A 24507-nucleotide genomic window follows, 5' to 3' on the forward strand; every position below is an offset into this window, starting at 1 on the left:
TTCATTCAAGTTGGCGGAAGGTTTGTCTCTTGAAGAGCACATGATCATGTTAAAGGAAATTGCCTCTAATCTATAGACTTTAAAAGTGAAGTATGATCAAGAAGACTTAGGATTAATCCTCTTAAGTTCACTGCCTTTTTCCTACTCGAGCATCCTTGAGTAGGTAAAAAGGTTGTCTATCCTCGAGAGTGGATACTTGTTCTTAACCATCATTTTGTTCAATTTTTTTATAGTCGATACATAACCTCAAGAAACCATCTTTCTTCCTAACAAATAACACAGGGGCTCCCCAAAGTGATACGCTCGGACAAAAAGGCCCTCAATCCAAAAGTTCTTGAAGTTGGGTCTTCAATTTCGAAAGTTCAATTAGTGTCATTCGATAGAGAGTTATGGACGTAAGGGAGGTTCCTCGGTATACCTCAATTCTGAACTTGACCTCTTGATCAGGTGGACGTCAATGTACTCTTTGATGATTTGCACTCTTTCTAAACTTGGGTTGGCAGTTATGAGTTTAGCACATATGCTTTAAATGCCTCCCCATCCTAAATCAAAATCTTATGGTCAGTTAAGGCTAAAATCACTCAAATATTGCTTTTTCCCCACCCGGGACACCACTACTTTGGATCCACACGGTCTCCGCAGTTTCAATTGTTTAATCTTGCATCTTAAGCTTGTATCATGCTTCGACAACCAATCCATCTCCAAAATCACATCAATCTCCTTAAAAAAGTTCCATCAAATAAGCGGATAATTTTTGTTTTTGGATCATTATCAGACAACGAGGATACATTGTATCCACTAACATATCCTCACAATCCTCTCGAGCCTTCATAACGTATTAATGAGCAATTATTCTAGTGTTTGTCTGATCCATCGACCCCACAAGACCTTTGTTAGATCGCCCAGAATTAACACTAGCTCCTCATTCATTTGATTTTCTACCTTTATGCACCGAGGCTATTGATGTAACAACCCAACCCGTACCAAACCCGTATATGAATCCAAGATGTCATATTGACTTTTTAAAACGTTTACTATTACAATATCATGGAAAATTTAAACATTCATTAAAATAAAAATTAACTAATTTACATAAGTATAATCAAAATATTACAAAATCGATCAGAGCATGTGTGATTTAAACTTGATTACATGCCAACATAATTAATATAACAAAATCACATACTGTTTGAATCACTTCTGATCTGATCTTTTGTAAAAGGTATGCTGCCTTGATAGATCCTAACTTTGATCTTCTTGCTTCTTGGTACCTACGTGTGAAACATTCACACACTAAGATACTTATTGAGGCACATAATACAATAATGCATTATCTAAGTCATGAACATGCAATTCAATCATTTTAGCATGCAATTATAATCATAACATATAAGATCATTCATTAACAAATACTTATATGTAATCTTACCAGAACATTTATTATTTGTATATCTTTTATGTACCCATGTACATTCCTGAGAACTTAAGGTATGTGAGTATATTGAGGTTATGCACATATGCTGTCACCACAGCTCGTATAAATTTGCACAGAGTGCCATATAAAATTGTCCCGAAGGACCTCGTAGAACCCTCGACTCTTGGCATGCCAATTATACCCACAACTCTCATATCATATACCATGAGCTTGAACATTTATATATTTCATATGTTCATATAGTCAACTAATTTATCACACATACATGTACTCATATAACTCATACCATTTCTTATGTAATCATATATGTTCTATTTCATAATTATATCATATATGCATATAATCACTTATCTCATATCATATAGCTTATGTTTTGTTCTCTTATGTTCACATGGATCATATAACATATATCATAACATATAAACATATGTCACTTATGCATGCACTCATAATGATCATAACATATACATATTCAAAACTATGGAACCATGAAATCAAACATAGGAAATAAAGTTATCACAAGTCTTGTTTCCATAAAACATATCTATACCATAGTATGCACTCACCATAGCCTCACTTAATCCAATCAACTCTTATAACTTTTATCTCTCTCTTGATCGTTCCTAACTCTTCGATCGTTTTGGAACTTGCTTATGTGCGATATCTACACAATTATACATTTGATACGAATATTATAATTCTAAACATTATGAATCGATCATCAATAACCTAAGCTAAAAGAAGTACTTATTTTGAATTTCCACTTTGAATAGTATTGGTACCCAAGGTATGGTACCGATACTTCCTTTACTGTGGTATCGATATTGTGCTATAGTATCGATACCATTTCTCGGTTCTGGAATTTCATTTTAAGAATATATCGATACTTCCTTAATGGTATCAATACCCTTGGTATCGATACTACCCTTTAGATATCGATACTCCTTGAATATCTTATCCACTTTAAGCTTATAGTATCGATATTGTTCAACCAGTATCACTCATTTTCTCTTTGAAGTATCGATACTGGATGAATAGTATCGATACTGTTGAGCTAATCGATTGACGAAATCGGCCAAGAGGGGGGTGAATTGGCAATTAAAATTTTGTGGAAGCTTTTGCAAAAAATTGAAAGTAATTGCACAACGATTTAGAGTGATTCGACTTTATCAACCAAAGTCTATGTCCACTACCTTAGCTATCCATACTAAGGATTTTCCACAAATTCACTAATTTGTCTTTCTTTTAAGGACAAAGAGTAACCTTACAAACCCTCAAGAATTAAACCCCAAATTCTTGAGAACACTCTCTCCCAAAGAGAACAATACAGATTTGCAAACTTACAAGGAAATCCTCACAAGGTAGATTGTTTGCACAATTTTAGAACAAGAAAAGAACACTCAAAAATAATTACAAATGAGCACAAATGATGTTCTTGAAAGCAAAATGAATATTGAAAGGAAAATTGACTTGATTTGCACAAACTTGGTGTTTGATGCTTTCTCTCTTGTTTCTCTTATGATTTCTTGTTGATCAAAGGCTTCAGAACTTGTTCAAACACACCTTGAATCACTTCTGAACGTTGGAGATGATTAATTGAGATAATAGAGCCGTTTAAGTGTGAAATCATTTAATAAAACAGCTTGGAGCGTGGGGGGAATCGGTACCCCTCATGGGGAATCGGTTCCCTAAGTGTAAAATTCAAATATTTCGACCGTTGAACAGTAGGGGGGAATAGATACCCCTGGGGGGAATCGGTTCCCTCCGAGCATACTGGAATTCTTGAAGTCAAACCATTCAGGGGGAATCGGTACCCCCTTGGGGGGGAATCGGTTCCATCTGGACAAACTGTAATTTTTGGCTTTGAAACGGTTCGAAATACTTTGTAAAATTGTTTTAAAATTATTTTAATATTAAAACTTAATTTTACACTTTAGTAAGAATTTAAAATAAACTTTGAAATACTTTGAGTAATATTTTGATATTCGATTAATATATCGAATGTGCTTAGAAAATCTTTTTCAAAATTAAAATTCTTTTAATTTAATTTGTTATATCGAAACATTAAAATGTTTTCAACAGATGTAAGTCCTCAACAAACCATTCACATGCATCTTTTTCGGTCGGAATAAGTTCAACAGCAAAACGACTTAACATATTAAACTTGCACTTGTATTCATACACAATGTGATTTAACTGCTTTAGACTCATAAACTCTTGTTTAATCTGCCTTATAAACTGATCTCCAATATACTTGTGCTTGAATTCCTCTAAGAACAAGGACCACGTCACTTGGTCACTGGTAATTCTCATGGTGACATTCGTCTACCATATTCTCGCTTGCCCACGAAGTGAGAAGACACTCCATCTAGTTTCTCCACCTTAGAATAGTAGAGTCCATCTAGCATTATCTTTACATCATTCAACCAGAGGTTCGTCGCAACAGGACCTTCATTTGCTTCACCTTTGAATTCAGGAGCTCCTAATTCTTTCAACTCATTCACAATATTCATTCTCTGAGTTGAGGGAGAAGGAGGTTGGAAAGGCATCAAAATAGTGTCCAACGTCCTGAAGAACATATCTTGATCTTGTACAGGCACTCCCGAAGGTGTCTGTTATTCACCTTGCCTTGCTAGGGCAAGTGAATTACTACTCCCTTCTGGTCTATCATCTCCCGCTTCACTTTGGGAGTTCTCGTATTCAGACATCTGATAAGACATAACCATATAACTCTATTACCAAGACAACATACCCGTTACTCTATCATATCAGTTCTCACTATTTTATTGGTATGTATACTTTTAAAGACACTCTTAACTTCAGTTTATACCTAGAATCGGCTAAACCTTAGCTCTGATACCATTAAATGTAACAACCCGACCCGTACCCGACCCGGATACGAATCTGAGGTGTCACATGGATTTTTTTAAACGTTTATTCTTACAATATCATGTAAAATTTAAACTTTCATTAAAATAAAAATTAACTAATTTACATACGTATAATCAAAATATTACAAAATCGATCAGAGCATGTGTGATTTAAACTTGATTATATGCCAACATAATTAATATAACAAAATGACATACTGTTTGAATCATTTCTGATCTGATCTTCTGTAAAAGTTATGATGCCTTGATAGATCCTAACTTTGATCTTCTTGCTTCTTGGTACATATGTGTGAAACACTCACACGTTAAGTCGTATACTTAGTGAGACATATAATACAATAATGCATTATCTAAGTTATGAACATGCAATCCAATCATTTTAGCATGCAATTATAATCATAACATATATGATCATTCATTAACAAATAATAATATATCATCTTACCAGAAAATTTATTATTTTTATATCTTTTATGTGGCCATGTACATTACTGAGAACTTAAGGTATGTGAGTACATTGAGGTTGTGCACATATGTTGTCATCATAGCTCGTATAAATTTATACTGAGTGCCATATAAAATTTTTCCGAATGACCTCATATATCTCCCGAAGGACCTCGTAGAACCCTCGACTCTTGGCATACCAATTATACCCACAACTCTCATATCATATACCATGGGCTTGAACATTTATATATTTTATATGTTCATATAGTCAACTAATTTATCACATATACATGTACTCATATAACTCATAACATTTCTTATGTAATCACATATATTCTATTTCATAATTATATCATATATGCATATAATCACTTATCTCATATCTCATATCATATAGCTTATGTTTTGTTCTCTTATGTTCACATGGATCATATAACATATATCATAACATATAAACATATGTCACTTATGCATGTACTCTTAATGATCATAACATATACATATTCATAACTATGGAACCATGAAATCAAATATAGGAAATAAAGTTATCACAAGTCTTGTTTCCATAAAACATATCTATACCATAGTATGCACTCACCATAGCCTCACTTAATCCAATCAACTCTTATAACTTTTATCTCTCTCTTGATCGTTCCTAACTCTTCGATCATTTTGGAACTTTCTTATGTGCGATATCTACACAATTGTACATTTGATACGAATATTAGAATTCTAAACACTATGAATCGATCATTAATAACCTAAGCTAAAAGAAGTACTTATTTTAAATTTCCACTTTGAATAGTATCGGTACCCAAGGTATGGTACCGATACTTCCTTTACTGTGGTATTGATATTGTGCTATAGTATCGATACCATTTCTCAGTTCTGGAATTTCATTTTAAGAATATATCGATACTTGCTTAATGGTATCGATACCCTTGGTATCGATACTACCCTTTAGATATCGATACTCCTTGAATATCTTATCCACTTTTAAGCTTATAGTATCGATACTGTTCAACCAGTATCGATATTGTTCAATCAGTATCGATACTCATACCCAAATATCACTCGTTTTCTCTTTGAAGTATCGATACTGGATAAATAGTACCGATACCCCTTGCCCAGAATTCATCATTTTAATTCGAAAATTCACCAATACCTACTTAAACTTGTCATTTTGAACTCATTTCATGCCATTTAACCCAACTACACTTACTTAAACCATCTTATATTCATATAGCACATCATCATCTTCAATATATCATTATAAATCTTGAAACCAAGAATCTTACTAAATTTCCAACATGTTCTAATTTCTTTTCTAACACTTAATACTTCTTATTCTAACTGATGACAAGTCAATTTTAATCTCAAACTTCACTTACTAACTCTTTCTCACCATTTCAATTAGAAAAGCTATTATATTAAATCCTTCCTAACTTCCTAATCTTTTAGATTTAAGACAACTTAAGCTTTTCTTAAGCTTAAGTATTACCTAAAGAACATAAACCAATCTTAATTTCAATAAATACTCAACTAATATGAAACTCACCTTTCACAAATTGTTCTCACGACAGAAGGAGGAAGAAAGATGAAGAATTCTCTAGAAATCTTTGTTTCTCCCTTCTTAAATCTCCACATGGTTATAATATAACCATAACCAAATTTTTAATTTTTTTCCTTGTCAAATGACTATTTTCCCTTCTATTCATTCTCTTTGCTATTCAGTCCTACATGAAAATATTCCACTTAAGTCTTTAAACTTTTTAATTTATTTAATTTAGTCACTGAATTCTAAAATTTTATAATTTGATCACTAATCCGATTTTTGGGATGTTACAATTGATCTGCTTGAACCCATAGGATGACCTTTCTAAGCCTATGATAATACTTAATGAAATAATTGAGAGCTCCACACTCATATCACCCTTGGTTCTTTTGCCAACACCCCTATGAATACCTTCTTTTATAGAAATTACATTCAGATATAGATGAAACTCCAATCGACCCTCCCGAACTGGCTATGAAGATAGTGTTAAGGTGTCGTCTTTTCTACCCCGATGTGATTATCCGTCGAGACCTACAATAGGAAACAAAATTTGAATTTCTTGATTCTCTAAAATTCTTCTCCCTCTTAGAGGTTGATTGTGAGACTTTTAATGGGTATGCCACCCTCTTTTTTTCGACACTAGACTCTTCTATCAATATTCTCTTCATGTTTAAGCCCTTTCAATGGTCTTTGCTTGCCTAGTCAGCTCTGAAAATATATTTGAAGTATCCACTGCTAACTAGGTATAAATATCAAGATGAAGTCTCTCCAAAACTCTAAAGGCATTAACTTTTGTAGAGACTAGCTTTGGAGCATATCAGCTTAGTTGGATGAAGTTTCTCTCATACTCAAAATAATCATGTTGCCTTGGACAAACTAGGAACATTGAATCCATAAATCATACACGTGAGCTTCCCCAATATATTTTTGTCCGAACTCGTTCAGAAAAAGTTCCTATGTCGATTATTCATGGTTGTAGAGTCATCTCAACTATTTCCCACTAATCAATGATATCCCCTTGAGAAGGGAGATTGTACATTTCAAATTTCCCTCTAGAGTAAGATTTAACTGCCTCAAAGTCCTTTATGTTTCACGCAACCACTGGTCTACCATCATAGGTTCATCCTTACTAGACCCACATAACTTTATGATTTTGTACCTCCTAAGATGTTCTATTGGTATTTAAGGTGTTAATCAAAGGAGAGTGAGCAAAAGGTACATGTTGTACCTGTGGAATAACACAGTTCTTCTCAGGAAAACATTTAAGTTTTGTAAGTACGATGTTTTAACTACACATGTGTCTTTCTTAAGTCCCGTTTCCCCAAAATATGGAACAAACTCATATTCTAAGTCATTTGCAAGTAATGCTTGATTTTCATCTCAAGCCTCTTGGCTCCTGTCAGAATCACTATCCATCTTTTTACCTCTACAATAATAAGAATAGAGTAAAAATACCATTACAGTCTCAAACATAAAAAAGTACATCCAAGTCTAGGGCTTGTATCCAAGTAGCCTCACTTACGATTTACATATGTCCTAAGACTGACTAAACCTGACACTCTGATATCAATAAATATAACACTCGACCCATATCAGGTTACGAGTGTGACTTTAAAAGAATCTCAATATTTTTATTATATCATCATGCATATACCATTGAGAAGAAATAAACATATTAATCCAAAAATGAGGAGCGGTGGTTGCACGCTTAACATAGATTTTCAATTTTACAAAATATGGAGCATCGTTTACAATAATTCTTTATAAGAGTTCAAAAAGATAACCCCAACACACATTATATGATAAAATAGAATACATTGACCCACACTTCAAGATATACATAGATATATTAAGCCCAACAAAAGAATCTAGTACTATACTCTGTAAGCTGGATTGGGATTCCACGGTGATAGCGCTCCTAGGGTGCGTGTCTACTCCTATTTACCTGAGGTGAAAACATTAAAAAAAAGAGCTACTAGAGCCAGTAATAAACAAATATACTATGAGAATTCACATAATCACTACAACAAAACATGTTTTTTGCGACATTTTTTCAGTCATATAGCGACATTTTTAACCACCGCTAAAAACCTTTGTTATGCATAAACAAATACTGTAAAAAGTGCTGCTGAAACAAACGTCGCAAAAGGTAGATGTGTTTTTCGTCCATAAATGCCGCTAAAGATTATGTTTTTAGTGACGTTTTTTACAAACGTCGCTAAAGGTAATGATATTTAGCGGCGTTTGTAAAAACGCCGCTATTGACTATGTATATAGTAGCGTTTGTTCCAAAAAATGCCGCTAAATGTTATGTCATATAGTGGCATTTTTTAATGTAAAACGCTGCTATTGATTATGTATATAGTGGCATTTTCTGTATAAATGTCATAAAAGATATAGAACTTTAGTGGCGTTTTTCAAAAATACTGATATTGACTATGTATTTAATGGTGTTTTTTATACAAACGCTCAAATTAAAACTAATTTTTCAAATGTTGTTTTCTACTCTTTTGTTACCCAAATTTAACTTGCAGCATTGTCCAATAAACTTGACATCTATAGCAACAAACTTGAAATCCATAACAAGAAACTTGAAATCCATAATAATAAATCAAAATTTACATTAACGTAAAATATAATGTACTTCAACATTGTTAACTAGAATAAAAAATAATAACACCTAAGATGGTGGACTCTGGGGTTGATTTTGTCATATCATATGCATCATAGCTTGAAGTTGATTTTAAAAGTCTTCATATTTTTTCTGATATGCTACTTCTCTCTCTGCTTCCCTTGCTTCAGTTTCGACTCTATTTTGGTATTCGGCGCTTACCCTTGAAAAATCCATCCAACTCTTATCCATTTCGTATTTCTGAATTATCAGTTTCAAATGTTAATTGCTAATATTATAGAGAATTAAGCAACTAAACATAAGAATTACATTTAATTTCACAATTGAGAACATATCACAACAAACCAAAACGCACAACCAATATATCAAATGATTATCAAATAAATTATGACAAAAACTAGTTATTTGTCGTGGCTCAAAATTAAATGTGTTGTGATAAATGAAAAACAAAATAAAATTATACTATTGGTCTGATGTGTGTAAACTAACTAGCATATCTCTCACATATTCTCTCCTCTTATCATTCCGAATAATTCATTTTTACATGAGGATGGAAAATGAAAATCCTCTCATTTTCTTTCCTACTAAGCACATTCAAAGTGCTGGATAAATATCACAAAGAATCTGTAAGTCCATATCTTGTTTGGAAAATGAAGAAACAAGAGAGAAAATATATTTATATAGCTAAAATTTTGTTTTTCTATAGCATCTATTAGATTTGTAACATTTATAACAGAATATTACTTCATACAAAATTTGTTTATTTTGTCAATATAGGTACCAAAGGGGTACCTTCATTGCTTTTCAAAAACCTCGTTGTTCTGTTTGTATTTTGTATCATAACCTAAGGTTAAACCTAGAATTGAAGTGCATTCTATGTCGTATGAATGAAACATTTAAAATTTTCAAGAAAAAAAAAACTCAACGAGAATTAAGAAGAAAATATGCATATATCTAGAACGTGCTAAAATGTGCCTAATTTCTCTTATAGTCATATGTATTACAGAATAACTCATGAATCAGTCTGATTCTAGATTTCTTAAAAATTAGTCCAAACTTTTTTACTGACGTCACTCTCATTTGCAATAAAGGTTGTTGACTCTATACTACTATAATCCTCTAATGTTCTCTCATACCCTGACTGAAGATGGCCATTTACACGAGCATTATGAAAGCAACATTAACATCCAGATTACCTTATAGAGTTTATCATGCTGGACTTTCTCCTCAGTTGACTAATGAAATGTTATAATGTGAAATTTAAACAACCGCCTGTTGAGAGTTACTGCACAGTAGATCCAAGAAGGTTGAGAAAGAAGGGAGAATATTGAGAGTTACTGCACAGAAGATCCATGCATGCTCCCATGCATGCTCGTGCATTAGATGGTTGAGATGATTCTAGAAATAGTCTAGAAGCTAGTTGGTTATAGGTTTGTTATTCTTAGCTGTATAACATAATGTTGTTAAGCAGTTTTTTAAGCATTGTAAAGGTTGCTATATAAAATGATGTACATGAAACGTGAGACTTGACTTCATCTTATTTGATTGAATAAAGAGTGTGCATGAATTCTTGAAGTTTTTCCTGTATTATTCAATATGGTATCATTCGCCAAACGGTCCTGACTTTGTTTTTTCTTCCGCTGCATAGAGTTCGTTGGCTCTATCGTGACTACTTCTGCCGACGTTTTTTGATCTGAATATGGATCTTCACCGTTCTTCCATAACAGTTGCACACAAACAAAGGGAGGGTTTTCAGGGTGTTGGCATGGTGAAGCCAAGGGAAGAGATGGTGGCCAACACATGTACAAAGGAAGGGCTAGTTCTAGAGAGAAAAACAAGGCCACCAGAGCAGTTGAATTGCCTGAGATGCAACTCAAAAAACACCAAATTTTGTTACTACAATAATTATAGCCTCACTCAGCCAAGATACTTCTGCAAGACTTGCCGGAGGTACTGGACCGGGGGTGGATCTTTAAGGAATGTGCCAGTCGGCGACGGTTCGAGAAAGAACAACAGATCCACGATGATATCGACACAGTCTTCAGCTTTAGCCAAAGTCTCTGATCTAAGCTCGACGAGCTTCCCTTACTTGTTGTTGTCTCAAAACCCTAAAGCACCACTCCACAAAAGCCAGGACCTTAACCTGGTTTTCTCGACTAACCAAGAGACTCATCATAGTTTGGGTTTGCCTCGTTATAATGACCAGCAAAACTATTACTCGCCTTCGGCTATGGAGCTCCTTAGGGTTAGGATGGTGTCATCAAAGGGGTTGAATTCTTTCGTTTCGGCACCGACCCACGACTCGACTGCGCTTTACTCGACTGGATTTTCCATGCAAGACTATAAACTGAAACTCAATTTTCTGATAGATGGAACTAAAAATAGGGCTGGTGTGGTCCATGGAGGTCAAGAGAATAATTGTGGAAGGGTTTTCTTCCCTTTTTAGAGAAATAAAACCGATTTCCAATCCTACTGGAGTTGATGATCGAAACAAGGAACAAAGTAATTCAGATGGATATTGGAATAATAATGGAGTGTTAGGTGGAGGATCACGTCTTGAAAGCTGATGGTATGGTCAATTGTTAAGAGTTTTTTTTAGTAGTTTGTTTACATTTAGAGTTTGAACGGAAAGAAGCATCGGTACTTTTGATTCAAGTGAACGGAATGAAGCATCGGTAATTTTGATTCAATTGAACAGAAAGAAGCATCGGCACTTTCGATTCAAGTCAAACGGAAGGAAGCATCGGCACTTTCGATTCAAGTGAACAGAAGGAAGCATATGCACTTTTGATTCAAGAAGAACGAAATGAAGCATCAACACTTTCGATTCAAGTGAACGGAAGGAAGCATCAGCACTTTCGATTCAAGTGTTCATCTTTTCATCAAGAAGGTTGAGAAAGCAGAGAGAATGTTGAGAGTTACTGCACAGCAGATCCAAAAAGGTTGAGAAAGCAGGGAGAATGTTGAGAGTTACTGTACAGTAGATCTATGCATGCTCCCATGCATGCTCGTGCATTGGATGGTTGAGATGATTCTAGAAATAGTCTAGAAGTTAGTTGGTTATAGGTTTGTTATTCTTAGTTGTATAACAGAATGTTGTTAAACATTTTTTTAAGCATTGTAAAGGTTTCTATATAAGATGATGTACAGGAAACATGAGACTTGACTTCATCTTCTTTGATTTAATAAAGAGTGTGCATGAATTCTTGAAGTTTTTCCTGCATTATTCAATACCGCCAAGCCTTCTATGACCGTATGAAGAATACGCAAATATCAATCCTTCAAATTGATTTCCACTTTTGCATGCATTAAAATTCATCTGTAACATATACAGTCATAATTTATATCCATAATATAACAAAATTATTCTTAACATTAATTCCGTAAAAGAATATAGTACTCTATTTCGGGGCTCCATTGTGAGTTGCCTGAAATAACATGATTAGGGACTCCCGTACGAGTCACTCTAATCCTTCTATGTTCCCGTACGAGTCATCCAAAATATCATGATTATGTTCTCTTGTGCGAGTCACTCTAATCCTTTGGGGTTTCTATGTGAGTCACTCAGAATAATATGATTAGGTGCTCCCGTGAAAGTTACTCTAATCTTTCAGGGCTCCCGTGCAAGTCACCCGAAATAGCATGATTAGATGCTCCAATGCGAGTCACTCTAATCTTCTGAGGCTTCCATGTGAGTCACTCAAAATAATATGATTAAGTACTCTATGCGAGTCATTATAATCCTTCAGGGTCCATGTGAGTAACTTGGAATAGCATAATTGGGTGCTCCAATTTTATTTTATTTATACTATTATCGTATCATTCTTACATCCTCTAGTATTCTACCGTCTTAGTTTAATCCAAGTATTAACTATTCAGCTCCTAAAGATTTGTAATTTCAAACCAATTGGTATTGGTACTGGGAAGAGAGTATCGATACTACACCACCCAAGTATCAACATTAGGGATAATACCAATATCAAAATAGCTTACTGGAATTTCAACATTTTTCACGATACTATAGAGTATCGATATTGTTAGTATTGGTATCGATACTCTCTCATTGGAATTGATTCTAAATATAATAATATTGATACCATCTGGATATTTTCTACTTTGATTTTTGGAATGCTCGATGGTACAAATATTGTTCTAACAATATCGGTACTGCAATCTAGATTTTTGTTTCCATGAAGTTTTTGAACATTCACCAACCACTTATAAATAAATCCTAAGATTCTAGTATCATAGAAAGTACTTAATCTAACTTACCACTACTCATTTACAACTATATGAAGTCACAAAGAATAAATGTCCATTACATTCTTAACAAAGTAGCTATGGTGAGATTACCCTTCTTCAACCTTCAAGCTTTCTTCTTGCCTTTTGATTGAGAATATCCTTCAACTTCGTTCTCTAAAGTAGAAATTATTAGTTCCAACCCTAAAGGAAAAAATATTAACAAGTATAAAACTATATTTTTAACTTGTTTCCCTTATACAAAAGAAAGCTCAATGATACTTAACCACCCTAATACTTTCTGGACTATTTTCAAAAGAAATCACTAATCTTTTTTACCTTGTCCAAGTTCTTGAAACTCCTAATAATTCCGAGGAAGAGTTAGAGAGGGAAAAAGTTAGCCTGAGAAAAATATAGAATTACTAGTCCTCTCCTTCTTTCTTTCTAACCCACGTATGCTCTCCCAATTAATGGGACAAGGCTAGATTTTTCTATTCAAATGGGGAAATAACAGTACTAGTCCTTTCCTTTTTATAAGATTACCAAAACTGACTTTTGGGCTTTCTGTCTAGGTTTCTCTAACTAATATAAATTCTTACTAGGTCCAACACTTTTAAATCTACTCCTTTATTCAGATAAAAGTCCAAATATGGATTCAGATCTTTTCTCGGTCTTACAAATCTAATGATTAAAAGATAATATTTGTTCACTCTTAATTATTGATATATAACACAGATTTTTTTTAACGATGGCAACTAAATTTCATTAATAATTGAAGGAATCAAAATTACAATATATCTAAATATAGAGAAAAAATTGGAGACGATAGTCATCAAAATACTCGTACAAAAGTAAAATAGTAAACCTAAAGATATGAAGAAATATAAAACCTTCTATTAAGAATTATGACCAAATCAAAACCCAATGACCTTCATAAAATCTCTACGAAGTGATAAAGGAGTGGAGAGCAAACTAAACAATTCAGCAGGTTGTTTCGCCACACAATTATGATTACATCGGCAAACAACATTTAACTAAAAGAGAGGATTTGACTATACGTGATCACCGACAAACCAATAAGAAAATAAATGTCGTAATGGTTTCTGTGAGAACCAAAATGACTGCAAAGGTATGCGAAAAATGTACCAAAACCCATAAGGATTGTCCAAAAGAGCAGAGAAAACGCGTGCGACAAGTGTATAGAAAAATGTGTTATATGGACATAGATTCTTATTCATAATTAAAAAGACTCAAGAAAAAGAAAGAAAATAAAGGACATAGTATAAAAACAAGATAACTAATAATCCCCTACGGTCGGCAACCAATTAAGATTGGTGTCGCCACCAGTTAAATAAAAATCATAAAAAAGAGAAGAAGACAATATAAAAATATTGAGAAAAAATTAAGATAAAAAATATTTTACAATATTTTAAAATCGTTGACTGATAACACATAAATCTTACGATAAAAAATTTACACAATCAAATATATGAAACTCCTTAATTAAGTAGACGTACATTATGTTTATATAATATATAATTGTATTGTCAAAACTTAAATTAGAATTGAGGTATGACTTGATTTATTGCCCTCTTCACCTCCATAATGCTTACTTTCTTGCCGTTCAAATTATCCTTCACCTGCCATTCATTACATTGAATTAAAAACCCACAATTATCTTTCTAATTAGTAATTCATTATTAATTAACGTACCTTGGCTCTTAACTCAGCTACAAACAAGCCATTGGTCAAAGAAGACTGAACCGCCGTTATCTCAATCCGCAGCTTTTCCCTCAACATGTGCATTATATCAAGCAACAACCCTTCCCTGTACCCGCACTGCAACTCCAGCAACGCATCGCTTTCTATTATCGACACTTCAACTGACGTTTCCACTGTCTTCGGCTTTGCTCCACTTTCCACAACCCTCATCTTCTTTTTATCCGGCCCCATTGATCGTGTAGTTACCCCACTCCTCTGATTTCCCAGCACCGAATCCGCCGATCTCGACCGTTCATTATCGGCTTCCATTTCCCTGTTACGTGTTTCCAGCTCTTGGATCTTTTTACGTAACTGTTTCACGTACTCAATGGTGTCCCCCAGTATGGAAGCTTTGTCCATTTTGGTAACAAAAGGAACCAACGACCTTAGTACGATGAACCGCTCGTTGAGCTTCTCGCGTCTCCGCCTCTCCGCTAACACGTGGTTGGCGCTTGGCTCCTCCTGAGGGGTCCCCTTTCGGAACCGGGCGGCGGAGGCTGCGTCGGAGTCGCGTAACTTGGGGGAGTTCTCGTCGCGGTATTTGGTATGGAGGAATGGTACGGTGAATAGAATGTACTTGAGGAGCCACTGGGAAGTGCCTTCGACGACGGCCGAATGGAGGTGGTGGTCTGAACGGGATGTCCAATTGGTAAATGCTGATTGGATGGTGGAGTAGGTGGCGGCGTAGCCGGTTGACGGTGACTCCGCCCAGCGGGTTGGTTGGGCTTGGAGGATGGTGTAGACTGTCTGAGAATAGTGCGTATCTTCTAATGACAGTTCATCCAATGGATGGGTCCCTACAAAATTCTCCAAAACCGATTTCTAAAATAAAGGGTAAATTAGATATTTAGAATCTCAACTATCATTTTTTGTTCTTTTTCATTATTCATCTATTTCTTTTTCTTTTAAATTATACTTAAATTTTGGTTTTAAATGAAACGCATACTTGCTGAATTCTTATTAACAATCTAATTGAATCAAGAATTTATGATATTACCTGTTGAAGGTGGTTGAAGGCTAGTGCAGGAGGGTTCTTGTAGCATTTGCCACCTCCGATTTGACTCACCTTGCAGCTGATGGTCGGTGGGGTTCCCGCTTTGACTCACTGCCAGCATATGGAAATCTGAGTCCAAGTTATTCGATGCGTCGTCTGGTGAACCTAGCTTGATATCTTCTGACATTTCCAACTGCATTAGCTCACTCGGTTCGTCCGCCACCGCTGCTGGTACTGCTTGAATGTTTTGCGTCGTGACTTGGAGGGTATTTCTACCGGTTTCGGCCGAGTAAGATTCAGGTTCTTCATCTTCGTCTTCTTCATCGTCGTCATCGGCATTCTCGTCATTTTCTTGGGTAGCGTTTAACAGCGGGTCTGCGGTGGAGCATAAGGGACGAACGGAAGGGGAATGGAAGCGAGTCTGGTCCGAGGAGGCGGCGGGGTTTGAGGTGGAGTGTTCGGAGAGAGCCGGTTTTGGTGGCTGAGGGGTTGTAGTTTGACCATCGTTGAGCAAAGTCTTGACATGTTGTACCAACCCTAAATCTTCTTGGATCTGAAATAGAATTAAATACTTGATAATCTGCATGCACTCACTCAACACATGAATGAAGAAATTAAATAATATTTTTAAATATATTTATTTGATGACTTAATAATGCACTTATTTTTAATTTCATATGCTTTTTTAAGGTTATTAAAAGATCGAAATTGTATTATTAAAATTATTATTTTATTTTAAAAAGTACAAAATTAAATTAATTTATATGATCAAATCAATCTACCCCTTTAATAATATTAAAATGCATTGTATAGAAATTAATGAATCTTTTATTTTCAACTTTAATTACCTTTTCGGTAGAGCCAAGTTCAAGGACACCATCAAGAAGAGGAATACAAAGCACAGTCTACAACATTAAAAACAGACACAAATGGTTTCATTTCAAGACATTTAATTTAACCGATCACGACGAGTTAAAAAGGACATATGTATGCATACCTGTATACAAGCGCTCTGTAGCAACCGTTGGGCATTATTTTATGTTGGCAAACAACAAGAATTAGTGCACTGAATGGCAATTTTTTCTAAATATATTTTTATAAGTTAATAAAACAAAATGAATGGACACAAATAAAAAAAAAATCATATTCTAACAGTCATACCTTAGCAAGAATGGCTCTTGAAAAGGTTTTGCTGTCGACCTCATTTGCACCAGTAAGCCATATATGCTGCCTCCTCACGTATGCCTTTCCCGGTAACCTACGCAATAATTTTGCTTCACAACTTAAACAGACAACATGATTGTTCCATTTATGTACAGAAGCAATGCCTAAAGCTACTATTTAAATACAAGTTCATCAGGCCATTATACAACGATAAAAGTGACGTCTAAAACTATTATTATTAATAACACGATAAAGTTCCGAGAGCCTACTCGTCTGCATGCGTTCCTAGCTCCTCCATGATTATCATATCTTCCTCGAAGAATAAGGTAATTGAGTTGGACGTAAATATAAGGTGACTGTCAAAAGAATTGGCCAAGGTCTACAAAGCCAAAGCCAGTAGATTTCATAGTAAATCTTATATTTGAAAGTTTTGAGAACAATGATTAAATATGGTCGGTGTGGGATTCATTTGGTTTCTTTTTGCTCAACTGGTGTTCCCATTGTGGAAAAATTCGCTGACACCCAACCACTATTTTATCACCATCCTATCATACTCTATAGCTTTTTCAAATCTTTATATCTGGCAAAAGACAAACTCAACCAATTTTCAACTTATCACACGGGAATCTCATAAACCACCCCGAAATATGAACCAGACAATCATATATCAAATGCCTCTCCCGCCTCTCACCTAACCTATTATAAAAGGCAACATATAAGGCTGAACCAAACTCGGCTCCAAAAATTAAATTTGACTCCCTTCTTAATTTTATAAGTTCGAATCAACTCGTAAAAGAATCAAATTCCAGTTGAGTTCTAAAATAGAACTCGAATAATTCAAATTATTTAATAATTAGTAGATTGATTTTCAAGTTTGAGTTGAATTCCTTAATTTGGCATTATATATTTATATCACATATGAAGAAATATATATGTCTATAGTATATAATTATAGAAAATTGTTTAAATTAAAATCAAATAGTATCATAACATTATAAATATTTATAACTAAATTCAAACAAAAACTCAAAAAATCGACTCAAAATTTTTTTAAATAAAATTTGAATTATAAAATATGAGTCGTTAACTCAAATAACTAAAAAAAATTACTCGACTCGTTCGAATGCTCTCCCCCCAACTACATCAACCAAATATCCACTTAATTTACTTCATAGAAACGAATTAAATCTGGGAGATGGTTATCAGTCTAGATTAAGCTGCTAGCTTTTAACGGATCTAACCGTTTCATTCACTGGTGTTATAATTGCTTACTTACCATTGCCAGTACTAGGTGCACTGTGCATTGAGAGATGAAGCAAAGGCTCTTAAAGGACTACTCCATTATTTTCTTTTCTAACTTGAAGTAGAAAAAGCAGAATTGAATAGTGTGCTGGAGATGATAAATGTCCTACTATCTTGGAATGGAAACATTGAATTTTGTTTATAAAAGAGTTGTTGAGACAAACAGAAGGGAACAGGCTGCATTATACAAATCTTTTTTACTATACTGACTGAGATATGAGTTTTTTTTTCTTTTTACTACTTTTATTTGCAGATTCGAGCAGTGGGGTTCACTGGAATAAGTAAATTCACATAAAAGTCAATTCATAGTTAATTGGTTCAACTTACCCTACACCAGGAGTAAAAGAGAAGGAGACACACATCAAGTAGAACCACTCGGACTCGGTTAAGTCCTCCGGCGACAACGCTGCGCATGGTCGTCGGACTGGCTGGTTCGTGTCGCCGGAAGACAATGAGTCGTAGAGCTCTCTAAGCTGCTGGCTCCTTTGCAAAGACGCCTCCTCCGTGCTAACCTCCATTGGTTGCACTGTCTTTCTAGTTTTGATTGCTCCATTGTAGTATCCGTCTGACCATATTAACATCCTATGTGAAAAACACAGTTAATTTGATTAGCGTAACACAAAGCTGTACGAAAACAGATTTATTCCAGAATTTTCATGGAAGAAGTTTACCCTTGTTGAGGACAAATTTGCCAGAAAAGACTGTACGTCCATTGAACTGATTGCACCGCTGCCTGCAGCATTTTCTGAAGCCTGCAACTAGGCGGCGCCGCCATTCTTCAAACCTCTCTCTCTCAAATTTTATGTATGTCAAAAAAGAAGAAAGAAAATCAAAATTTTCCCTTTGGAGATACCAAGACTGTTAGACAAACACGAAGCTTCATAGTCTCCAGCTGGAAACCAGAAACCCTTTAATCCCCACCATGAAAACCCCAAAAAAGGGTTAAACTGACAAGTCCAGGGAAGTAAAAGAATGAATATGAAAGAAGAAGAAGAAGACAGACAAGACAAATTCAAAAAGTATATGTGACTTTGAGGAGAGATTTGTTCGAGTTATCCGAGGAAATGACCCACCTTGTTAGAGAAAAAAAAACTCGAAACAAAGCGAAAGAACAAATGGAAGGGTTGCTAACTCAGTGATTGATGTTTAAGAAAAACAAAAATTGGAGAAAGAAAGTAGGGTTCGTAAGTTGTTATATTGTTGTTGTAATGAGAGATTGAAATTTGACTGGTCGGTCTACCTGACAGTTCGATGGCGGAAACATGACAAGGTGGGCGTAGATTTTGTAGTCGCATGAGAGGCAAGTGTGTGCGGTTTGATTAGGTGGCGTAGACTGGACGTTGGGGTGGTGTTGTCATTCATTACAATGACATATAAAGGGAATTCGTATCTACCACCACCACTTCTATTATTAACCAAGGATGGTAAAAAAACTGTTCAATTCTACGATTTTTATTCAAGTGTTAAAGGCACTTGTATTATTTCTAGAAATCTTCACTTTAAGTACCTGTGTTTGAGACTATATATACATTATCAATATTATTTTTTAAATATATATTATTCTATAATTACTTAAATTATTAAAGAATTACAATATATTTTTAAAAATCGAATTTAAACGAATTCAGAGTTGTGAATCTACTTATTATCTAGGATGAATACTAAATTCTAAATTTTATTTAGTTTATTACTTATTTTTTTGTTGTATTCATCTTTAAAATTTTATTTGTACCTCCACCTAAAAATTTTATGTTATTAATATATGAGTCCATCCTTCAAAATATTTTTGGATTCGTCATTGCAAGTCGAAATAGATTTTATGAAAGACTAAATTAGGTCGAATTTATAATGAATCTACATCAATATGTTTTGAGTTAATTATATGACTTAATTAAAAAATAAGTGTCCAAACTATAAATCTTATTTACTTTAGGTGTCTTAATTTTTTTTGTCAAAACAGATGTCTAACATTGTTGAAATTAGGTTTTTTTTTATATTTTTAAAAAATATTATTATTTTTTTAAACACCTCAAAAATTCTCTAAAATCTAAAAAAATTAATTTTTTAATCTCTAATTACGGACATGTGATTATTAGTGTCGACCATCGTCGATCACCATTATCATTATCGAATGGTCACTAACCCGTCACGGTCCACCAATGACCAGCGGACACAACATTTTAAAATTTACAAGGAGCATGCATCGTCTGCTAGAGTGCAAAAAATCAGTAAGGCTGCAGTAAAAATGGGTGGGTATTTTTTTTGCTCGGCAATAAAGAATTTATTTATCAAAATCTAGATAAAAACTTCCCTAAACCTAACTAGATAAAAATATTACTCTTACTAGGACAGGAAACAACACCGTATCCTGAATTTGTCTCGAAAACAACAGAGCGAAATTAAACCCCATACACCACCTCCTGCAAAATCTCAATAAAGCAATCCCTGAATCTAAAACACTTCACTATACACCAGAACACAACAACCAAACCTCTAACTCCATGCTTGTGGAACAACAGGACCCTGCAAATAACAAGAAAAGAGATAACCCTTAACACAAATACCTCAACCTAGGTAACCAGGCAAAATTACGACCAAAGGAACATGCCTAGAAATAACAAGAGCAAGTGAGCTGGAATACGCTTAGCCCCTGCAATCTTTTCTTGACAACACTACACTAGACCTTGAGCCAAATGGTTAATATCTGCTAATCTCGCCATGCTTTGAAACAGCTCGGGCCGACACAAACCTTATTTCGCCAATTGATCCGTCAAACCGTTTCCAACTCTTGGTATATAAACGAAACTTCATTCCTGCAAAATGACTTGATAACATATCAATCATCTCAAATACATCCCACCACCTCCATGGCCTTAAGGGTAAATTTTACGTTTTTTACATTTTAGGTTAAAATATTAATATTAATGCTTTATTTATTTTAATTTTTATATATTCAAATTTTATAGAAAAATAAAAAAGAAATTATAATCAGGGACACATGTCAAAAAATGAATAGATAACAATTTTTATTTAACGGTTGTTACATCTCGGGCACCTAAAGAGATAACGTTTGTAACGTTAGGCACCTGGATAGACCAAAAATACTGCGGCCACTTATTCAGCAAAACAAGTATAGTTTGGGCGCTTATTTGAGAATTAAGTCTATTTAAATTATATTTAACTTACTAATATTATGATATCTAAAATATATCAACTTAAATTGTAATAAAAATATAAAAAAATATTTTAAGATAATTTATTAATAGTATTTTTATATATGAAATATTTTATTGAGAAAAATTATATTATTAATACTTTTAAAATGTAAAATTTTTAAATTATTACGAAATAATTATTTTTATTTAACAACTACCACTCATTTAACATGTGAACTTTTTAATAAAATAACTCTAATGATATATTTATTCCGATTTAACCAAAATTATTCATTTAAAATTTAAAATAAAATAATTTTAATGATATATTTATCTTTTTAGCCATTCAAAACTAAAAAATTATATATTATAAATAAATTCAAAAGAAATTATTATATACGAAGATATATCAATTTAAACTATAATAAAAATATAAAACATTACCAAAAAAATATAATTATATATATTTTATAATAATTCACTATTAATATTTTAATATATAAATCATAAATTTTATTTAATTTTAAGTAATTAAAATAAATTATTAAATAATAAACTATTTTTAAGAATGTTAGTATTAAATTATTGAAATAAAATATAAAGATATATTACAACATTATATATATTCATAATTTTTATTGATGAAAAAAATTAATTGAATACATCATAAATATAAAATTTTTAAGGGGTACGAAATTAGATGATCAATAGAAAATATAAACGAAAAACCTAAAATATAAGGAATTTTAAAATTTTCAGGGTTATAACTATACCCAACACCCTCTCGGTCTATCACTGTGTGTCATTGATTGATTCATAATATTGGAATTGTAGTAATATGGGAAATATCCTAAATTAGTAATATATTGAAACACTTAGTTTTCTTCATCACTCACTAAACTGAATTGAAAAGAGAATGGAATGACATTTACTCAGCTTCTTCAAAAGTCTTTTAGTCTCCATAGAAAACACCTTAAAGACTATGAAAGAGAAAGCTTCCTGATTCCATTAATTAATCATGAATCCAAGGTTTAGCTTTGTAAACCCATAGCATAATATACAACTTAGTATCATCCATCCTTCGCTTCAAAGTTTGTAAAGACCACCCTATCCCTAAATTGAAGATTTAGGTTTCATGCATGTTGTTTAGTTTGGATTTTAGTTTTTATGTATTGATATGTTTTATGTTCTGGAAGATCAAGAAATTGATGAAACCTCCAAGGATATAGGAACAATCAAGAAATCTATCAACTTGAAGAATATCATAAGCTTAGATTAGGTGAGTGTAATCGAAATTGAATTTATATGTATGTTTTATACTTTATAATTTGGTTGTGTACATAATATAAAACGCCTAAATTGTAATTCTAGCTCTAAAATGAGCACTTGACTGGCATGTTAATAGAAAAAAAAGGAATGTATTTGTGTGTTCTGTTTCGATGCTATGATAAATCGGAGTATATTAACATATGAAATGGTTATGTAAAATGTAATATCATTGTGAAATTATATAAATTGTCAGGCTTGATAAGTAAAAATGAGTTAAATGATGTATGCTATAATATGATAATGAAAATGACAAATTTCCGAACTTGGATGCGCTAATAAAAAGAGCCTTTGATAGGTTATATCTCTAACATATCCATCTCCATTCGAACTGCAAACCTAAAGCTCCAGACATCTCACTGCCTATCGATACACCAGCACTGTGCCATGGTTCAGCCAAGGCAGAATTTTTGTTAGTATCTCTGGAATTTTGCAACATGTTTCTACGAAAGGAAGGAAACATAACTAGTTTAACACATATCATAACAAGTATCGATGAATGAATGCTACCGGGGCGAGCAAAACTCGACTCGAAAAATCGATTTTTTCTATTCAACTTGAGAATATTCGACTCTAATTAATTTCAAATTGTAATTTTATAAAATCGACATGAAAAAAATTTCAAGTTCAAATCAAGTTTTAAAATACAATTCGAATAGTAACTCGAATAACTCAACATTTTTTTGTAATTAGTAGATTAATTTTCAAATTTGATTCTAGTCTATTGACTCTGTATGATATATGTATATTATATATAAAAAATATATTTGTAATGTATATGATTATAAAAATCATTTTAATTAAAAGCAAATAATTTCATAATATTATAAATATTTACAATTAAATTTAAATATAAATTCAAAAATTTGACTCTACTTGATTCGACTCGAAACAAATTTCAAGTCAACTTCGAATTATAAAATAGGACTCATCATCTAGAATAATTAATTTTTTTTAACTCGACTCAATCGAGTGCTCACCCTAAATAATATTAGTCTTATGTATAGTGGTAACATATGTTTGCATGAAGCGTATAGTTATCGACTTATGGTTGACTTATGAAAAATGAAAGTCATCGTGCAGTAAAATATTCACGAATATGGAGGAAAATTAATTTAAGAAACTTAACCTGACCATAGAATGGACGATGACGTTTCTAATAAGAATGTTTTTTTAGGGTCTCTAAATATCTATAAATATTTTTAAATATGAACACATATATTAATAACATGAAATTTATATATACAAGGACATTATAAAATTTTAAGGGGTGATCAATAAAATAAATAAAAATAATAAAAATAAAAATTAAATTTTAATGTCAACACATGCCCATCAATCCTAAATAATGCATGGATATGCTATTGTCTATAAACTATATGGCATATTGATCGCAGCCAATAACATCATCTCCAATCAGGAATGAACTTAGGCGGGAACGAATGAGGGCGGTTGGCTCTCTAAAATTTTAAATTTCTATATATTTTAAATAAAATTCTGCGTTGATCCTCATCTCAACAATTATGCAGCAATCCTCTATTACCATATCCTCACATGAATCGATCTGTTTATGACTTGAAATTAGTTACATTTATAATGAATTAAT

At 33.2% G+C, this 24507-nt stretch overlaps 2 protein-coding genes across 2 annotated transcripts; one reads left to right on the forward strand and one right to left on the reverse strand.

The window, feature by feature from the left end:
* The first annotated feature begins 10659 nt into the window (after nucleotides 1-10659).
* On the forward strand, nucleotides 10660-11527 carry LOC120183070 (dof zinc finger protein DOF2.5-like). Its single transcript, XM_039187858.1, has 2 exons — nucleotides 10660-11205; nucleotides 11330-11527. Exons 1-2 carry the CDS (start codon nucleotides 10660-10662, stop codon nucleotides 11525-11527), a joined length of 744 nt encoding a protein of 247 aa, XP_039043789.1.
* Nucleotides 11528-14728: 3201 nt separating this feature from the next.
* On the reverse strand, nucleotides 14729-19226 carry LOC120183142 (transcription factor BHLH42-like). Its single transcript, XM_039187902.1, has 8 exons — nucleotides 19092-19226; nucleotides 18748-19002; nucleotides 17116-17212; nucleotides 16952-16966; nucleotides 16803-16859; nucleotides 15958-16507; nucleotides 14913-15757; nucleotides 14729-14839 (listed from the first exon to the last, which is right to left on the reverse strand). The coding sequence occupies exons 1-8, from the start codon at nucleotides 19193-19195 to the stop codon at nucleotides 14759-14761; spliced, it is 2004 nt and encodes a 667-aa protein (XP_039043833.1). The 5' UTR covers nucleotides 19196-19226; the 3' UTR covers nucleotides 14729-14758.
* Nucleotides 19227-24507: the final 5281 nt, after the last annotated feature.

This window comes from Hibiscus syriacus, unplaced genomic scaffold (genome assembly GCF_006381635.1).
Source record: "Hibiscus syriacus cultivar Baekdansim isolate YM2019G1 unplaced genomic scaffold, ASM638163v2 tig00112738_pilon, whole genome shotgun sequence".
Taxonomy (NCBI): Eukaryota; Viridiplantae; Streptophyta; class Magnoliopsida; order Malvales; family Malvaceae; genus Hibiscus; species Hibiscus syriacus.

What these genes read in the sequence shown, in the direction of transcription:
- LOC120183070 (XM_039187858.1), top strand. Translation starts at nt 10,660, where the DNA reads ATGGATCTTCACCGTTCTTCCATAACAGTTGCACACAAACAAAGGGAG. An exon ending in CGGCTATGGAGCTCCTTAGG is followed by an intron (nt 11,206 to 11,329) that starts GTTAGGATGGTG and finishes ATTTTCTGATAG; the next exon opens with ATGGAACTAAAAATAGGGCT.
- LOC120183142 (XM_039187902.1), bottom strand. Translation starts at nt 19,195, where the DNA reads ATGGCGGCGCCGCCTAGTTGCAGGCTTCAGAAAATGCTGCAGGCAGCG. An exon ending in AACTTGGCTCTACCGAAAAG is followed by an intron (nt 16,508 to 16,802) that starts GTAATTAAAGTT and finishes ATTCTATTTCAG; the next exon opens with ATCCAAGAAGATTTAGGGTT. An exon ending in TAGCTGAGTTAAGAGCCAAG is followed by an intron (nt 14,840 to 14,912) that starts GTACGTTAATTA and finishes AATGAATGGCAG; the next exon opens with GTGAAGGATAATTTGAACGG.